Below are 6428 nucleotides of genomic sequence, written 5' to 3' on the forward strand. Positions count from 1 at the left end.
CATATGAGTTAGGATTTTGATGAGTGGAGAGGCAGAGATAATATCTAGGGTACCTACTTCTTAAAAGATGAAAAATGTGAAGCATCAGACCTAAGCTAGGATTTAGAGCGGGCCGATGTATTTAGATTTTAAATATATTTTGCGTTACTTTAATATCCCAGGACATAAAGTTTGTTACATTAATATCTATAAACTACAGATAATGGTTTTAGAGGAATGGCTTTCCACTTAGAGACCATGTTGAAATGAAGGGCACTAGAGTAATTTGGAAATCAACTAGAGTTAGTTTAAATAAAGCCATAATTAGTGGTGTTTTTTGATGGATAGCAGCAGTTTATCGACGTATGTTACAAAACACTTTTTGACGTAAGATTTTTGTAAATATTAATTTTAAAAGTTATCAAAGCATAAAGGGAGGAATAGTTTTTAAAAATGCTTAATTAGACATTCAGTCAAAATATGCCAAATTTGCCCTGTGCATTGCACTTGTAGTGACGTAAAAGCGTTGCTGGTTATTTTACTGATAGTCTGCTACAGACTTTTCGAAAAACAAATCGTGCGATTTAGTAAGCATAGGATATTGCATTGGCAGCTAAAATATATTTGTGTTGACGGAAATAAATACTTTAAATGTGTGTAGCTCAGACATTTTCCTTTTCATTCAGACGCTAGTACAGAAATAGTTAAATTCGTCTGGGTGCGTGCGATGTCCTGAAACGATATCCTTTTAGGCCTTTACATATTAGCAAAATGCATTTCTCACTGTCAAGTACCCCATTTTAATCAGACGGGCAATTTGCACTACTTCCCGATCTAAAAGGTTTTATCATCAACACCAATCAAATTTTCGTCACATTATTGCATTAAATTTCTAGAAAGCTCTTAACTTTTGACATTAGATGCACATTTTTATCCAGAAATATCTATTTATGTGAATGCTTGAGAGTGTCTCACGAATTTGCAATAGATTAAAAGACCACTATTTTAAGTGACCATAATTTTTCAAATGACAAGGGTTTGGAAGTTTAAAGCAAGATGCCGATCTCGCGATTCGAATTCTACAATAAACAAGTAAGGGATCGAAATTGGCGTCTGGAACTAATTAAGCAAGTCAACTACAGCGGTTTCATGTTAGTGTCCATCTGCTTAAATGGATGCAGAACCGAGGCTATTAAAGTGATTTTTGTTTTACCGACTGTTATGCCATCTAATCAGATGATGTGACAACTTTTAGGACTGAGTACGTGACCAGTCGGTTGGTTCTGATGGTCGACGCCAAAACGCTCTAGTAGAGAGTCTGTAACCAGGACTAGATTTGTGGAATATTAACTAAATGGTGGAAATCACTACTTCCTGATAAATCCATAAAGAGCGCGGTGTGCGATAGGTTTTCTCCGTCTTCCACAGCAACTTTATGACTTGCGGTAAAAAGCTTTAATTTTTAATAGACCATTTTAAGTAATTTTTAGTACTTTTACTTTTAACGATTTCATACTTCAATACATCAATTCTTACCCATTCAAATTTATTTATTATCACGATAGTTTATTATGTTGCCACTGTAATAAAACATCGTAATTACTTATCAAATTGGATACAAAATGTGGGTGGTGTTGGTAAAAGGATCACAGCCTACCTTTGTTGTGTTACAACAACTATAAATATAGCTAAAATAAGAGAAAATTTTGCGCTGTTGATAATTTCACGCCACAAATTACACCTGAACTACATACATTAGGGACTGAATCAGATTATGGACTTTGGTCTTTTGCGTTATTGTGTTTCTCCGCAGCAATTTCTGCATGTTCAGAATTATAACGGCAGTGTGAGCCATCCATAAATTGGTGTAATGTCTAGCACTAAATTTAGTATCTATCTATGAACAGTAAATAAGGACTTTTGATACGATTTCTAATTTCCAATCTATTGAATGGTTGCTTTTTTGGACGTAGCTGCACTATTTAATAGAATTAGCAGAAGCAGTAGCATCAATGTAGGAAAATTACGTCAGTTTAAGGCAAAAAATGGTTACTTATCTACTGCAAATCAGGAAGCAAACTGCAGAGTTTTAAGAAGGCCATGCATGAAGGAATATATCTATGGTGACAGTAGGAGCTAGACTACATTAAGTGGTCTGTTTTTGTACATTTGCTCCAATTTTTTAAGGGTATCGGTGATGCTAGCCTCGTTGCGGTCCACGCAGGCGACACAAAACTCGGGATCATTTGAGATGCTGCGCTGGCATTGACGACAAGTGGCGCAGGCGTCCACGGGACAAATGTACATCTCTGGTCCCGGCTTTCGCGTATCACGGCAAATGACACATGTACCCTTTCTTAGCTTTAGCACTTTTGCTAGTTTGGGAGCTACCTCTGCAAGGACGGGTGGCTTGGAAAGCAGGCGGACTTCGTGCTGCAAGCGATTTTCTTTGACGCGTTGAACAAGTAGGTTTCTGTTTGTGTTGAGATCTCTTACTCGATTAGCCAACATTGTATTATACAAGTGCATTTGCCGTCTCCGATGTGCATTGGGGTAAAAGAAACCAGCAACAATGTGACGCAATCGGAGCAAGTATCCCGAAAATATACCGAGTAGCAGCAGTGTTGACCATAAAATACCAAACCGAAATCGTAAGTCGTGCGAAGAGAGAATGACTTTTGGAGCACAGGCACTCAATTTGTAGGTGAGGTCGATGTTCATCAGATTAAGGAAACCGTCTAGAATACCTTTTATCAGCTCAGCAGCAAAACCATCGCCAGCGAGAAACATTGCAGCAGCCGACGTGTCGGATTGTCCACTGCTACCACCCAGCTTCAGATCACCTTGTGTAACCACATCGAGAACAATCATAAGACTGTGCAGGTAACTATCCGCCGCAAAAAGCATTGTCAGACCGATTCCTAGTATAGCCGACTTGATTACAGCCTTTATTGCTCGTATCCATTCAGGACCTGTGTAACCTATTTTGTGCCAAAAGACAGTTTTTCTCTCATGAGACTTCAGTGGTAGTAGGTACATTCGTGACTCATTCTTCCGCCTTTCATCTATCTTTTCATATACGTCTCCAACGTAGATGTTGTCAAAGTCCATGTCCTTAAGATATTTTGATATGTAACTTTGTGTTTTAAGCAAAAGGCTAATGAACAACAATTTCAACAAAGTGGAAAACAAAAGAGCGATAGCGAAAACTGCTCGAGTGGCATCCAACGTTAGGTATGCGAGTTGTTCAATAGCATCCTCCGTGTTGTGCTGCAAAGCTCTTATTTGCGCAGCCGCACTCTTGAGTTTTTTATATGCCACTACTATTTGGAAATTTTGAGCAAATTGTTGGAGTCCTGATTGTGCCACCGCGAACTGTGCCCCGAATCCATCTTTCAAACCGATACTGTATCCACTGTTCCCACACTCCGTTTTCGCATTTTCTAGGGCTTCGCCAGTTGGACACGCGGTACCCTTGGTGACATAGGAGGAGCACCATGGCCCAATGAAAAGTGGAAGACCAGTAGAGATAATAGCCGAGGTTTGGATGCGATAGCAGGCCGTAACAGCAGCTACATTACATTGTTCGGTGCGGGCCTGCTGCATAGCCATACAGGCTTTCAAGAGGCGGGCACGCATTTTGCTGTCAATTTTGTGGCCCAGAGCTATGGCACTGTTGAGGATGTAGCTCTCGTTTCTTCCGAGATTAAGGTTCCTCACAGCAGCAGTCATCTTTGCTTGCATCATCTTCCTGCGTATGCGCATTCGTTCCTTCTCCGAGGTGTCCATCTCGTCCAAGTGACGTCTAAAGGACTCACTTACACCTGCATTCGTCGCTTGGATATCGGCGTTTGATTGTTTTGCACCCAAAGCTTTAGTGTCGTTGTTCTGTGTATTGTTTGTAGACGGTTTTGCCTCCGAATCCCTTAATAGCTGAATAAGCAATAGCACTATCAGTCAGTGTAAAATTAATCAGATTTTTTATCTTTCTTTGTTTAATTTTAATTTAGAAGTTAGAAAGACAGCTAATTAATCCATTTTTGACAGCTAATTAATCTTACCCAATTGTATGAAGATGAAACCAATTTTTAAGTGGCTTGAAATGCAGCAATAAACATTTATCTAAATATTATATAAATGAGGCTAAACTTGAGGCTCATGCCAAAAAAGTAGTGGGATTAAGGACTCAACGCATTAATGGTAGTTTATAAACACATTTCCGTGTTTTTCAACATCGTTCACCGGCTTTATTTGCGCCAAATACAAACATTGAATGTGTTTTAGAGTTTCATTGACTAAAGTTAGCTTTTAAAGAAAAAGTGACTAACGACAATTAAAGGCACTTTAGTCAAAGAAGATTTAACCACAACCCAATAGTTTAGACATTCTGATTAAAAATTTGCGTGGAAAAACCGAAACTCATAAACAGTGACGCCCCTAGGTTGTCGAATTGTCAAACACAGTCAGGAACCGAACTCATTAAGTTGTTGAGTTTTGTGACTACTGTTTAATGTTTCTGTCGAAGTTGGGTCAGAATAAAATCCCTATTGTTAGCTTTTCCTCGAATTAGAGTTACTCAATGATTACTGCAAATAAACCAAACTGCTTGGTGGATTAACACAACTAGTAAAAAATATTTAAACGAAACATAGCATAACTGGCTTTGAATCATTAAGAAACTGTGATGCGCTGCAAAAAATCAAGCTTCCCATTATCAAGTGCACAATAAATTGCCATGTAACACAGTTGTCGTCCACACACCTGTGGAAAATAACCCTCTATGGCATTTATAGACCCCTCATGAATCTTATAAGTTCTGTTACAAGCCTTTTGGTTAGTATTTAAAAAGCAAGAACATCGCTGAGGGTGGGAGACGTGCCTATTCACGATCTGCAATCCATTTTCTTATGTGCAATTTTCGGCATTTTGCCTAAAATTCACCCTTAGCCTTTTTTACCTGGCCCGAAAAATCACTGCGCATCAATGTTTTAATACTTTACTGTACTAGAGGAGTAAACAAATTTCCAGGAAATGCTATTTTTAGATATTTGTGTGAGGAGTTTTTGATAAAATCATTTTCGGTTTAAACCCCTTAGGATGAATATTTGTTGTCCTTCTCTTGGCCAGTGCTACATAGGTACAACAAACATTTGAAAAAGAAATTAGGGACTTGCCTCCTTTTGTACTTTCATAGTAAGTTTTCGCAAGAATGATGCCCCTCGATTAATTCCTCTCGATGCCTTTTTAATCAATTTCACAAAGAAACTGTTAAAGCTTGTTATGCTCTTTAGTTTTGGGTATTTCACGAGTTTAGATTTGTCTTTGCCTCGAACGATTCCCGTAAAATTTTGCTGAGTGTCATTTGACATGGAATTAATGTCAAGATTTTCATCATCATCATTTTCATCTTCCTCTATTTCTTCAAATTCGTCTTCAGATGTGCCTTTACCACTTGGTTTTAAGAGTTTGTTGGCATCGTTGGTGATGTTGCCGGATAACTTCATCAAACAGTTGAGCGAACCACCAGCTGCCCTCAGGTTAGTAGCCAAGCCTCGCACAGGTCCATGGACAGCAACGTTTGTTAACTCGGCAGCAATAAACGACTGACCCGCAGTTAGTCCTAGGTTAGGTCCCAGAAGAGCTAGAAAACATCGAAACCTCTTAGATACAATTGCTGCTATAACAAAGGCGATTCGTACGAGAACGCTTGTCATGTAGGCCAGCTCTTCGACAATTTTTTCGCGTTCTTTAGTGGCGCTGTTAACCTGCTCGGCTTTTGCAATGTCACCTTCTGCCGGAGCTGCCTTATAATTAGTAATAAAAGCAGAAATAAGAATATGAGCTCCAAGATATCCATAGAGACCACAAAAAATTACGCGAACAACTGTCACTATAAAGCCACCGTAGTAGTCATTGCCCTCTACTTCGTATCTTGAATCCCCGTCTGTATAGAGCACGGCCTCTACTAGTGGTAAGTAGGTTCGAAGGAATCGACGAAAACCGCTTGTTTTAATTTGACCAGGATTTTCAGTTCGTCTGGTGTAAATCCGGCGTACATATTCACTATCCTGTTTTCCGTTATTCACCAAACACCAGCCAGTTCGACTGCCTTTTTCTAGCCAGTCAGCTTTTGCATTGCCATACACTTCTTGCAGCTTCACTTGTTTAGCCAAAAGCGGAGTGCCTTGAATGGCTTGCAATAATTTTGCATTTGACACATATTTCTTAAGCTTTGCTTTGTCAGCTTTTGTACCCACTGAACTTGAATGATCCCAATGGTCAAAGACAATCATCAACAGCAGGCAGACATTTAAAGCGAGATCGGTCAGACTCGTACACTTTAGAAAGCCATAAAATTCAAGATAAAGCCTATCACCAACTGCTTCAATACATCCTTTGCGAAATACGGGCGCATAAATGGTCACCTTATCCAAATGGATGCCCTTCAT

General features: G+C 39.2%; 2 protein-coding genes across 2 annotated transcripts in view; both read right to left on the reverse strand. All coding sequences in view use genetic code 11, as the record gives it.

The window, feature by feature from the left end:
• Positions 1 to 3768, reverse strand: part of EGR_01895 (Rho guanine nucleotide exchange factor) — a gene marked incomplete at both ends in the record, with an annotated part of 27004 nt that extends 23236 nt beyond the window's left edge. Inside the window, one exon of the mRNA XM_024491144.1 lies at positions 2125 to 3768. Within this exon, the coding sequence (XP_024354600.1) occupies positions 2125 to 3768 (1644 nt within the window). The remainder of the gene's footprint in view (positions 1 to 2124) is intronic.
• Positions 3769 to 5141: 1373 nt separating this feature from the next.
• EGR_01896 (hypothetical protein) lies at positions 5142 to 6428 on the reverse strand (the record flags this gene model as incomplete). Its single annotated transcript, XM_024491145.1, has 1 exon — positions 5142 to 6428. One exon carries the CDS (start codon positions 6426 to 6428, stop codon positions 5142 to 5144), a length of 1287 nt encoding a protein of 428 aa, XP_024354601.1.

This window comes from Echinococcus granulosus, assembly GCF_000524195.1.
Source record: "Echinococcus granulosus chromosome Unknown EG_S00007, whole genome shotgun sequence".
Classification (NCBI taxonomy): domain Eukaryota; kingdom Metazoa; phylum Platyhelminthes; class Cestoda; order Cyclophyllidea; family Taeniidae; genus Echinococcus; species Echinococcus granulosus.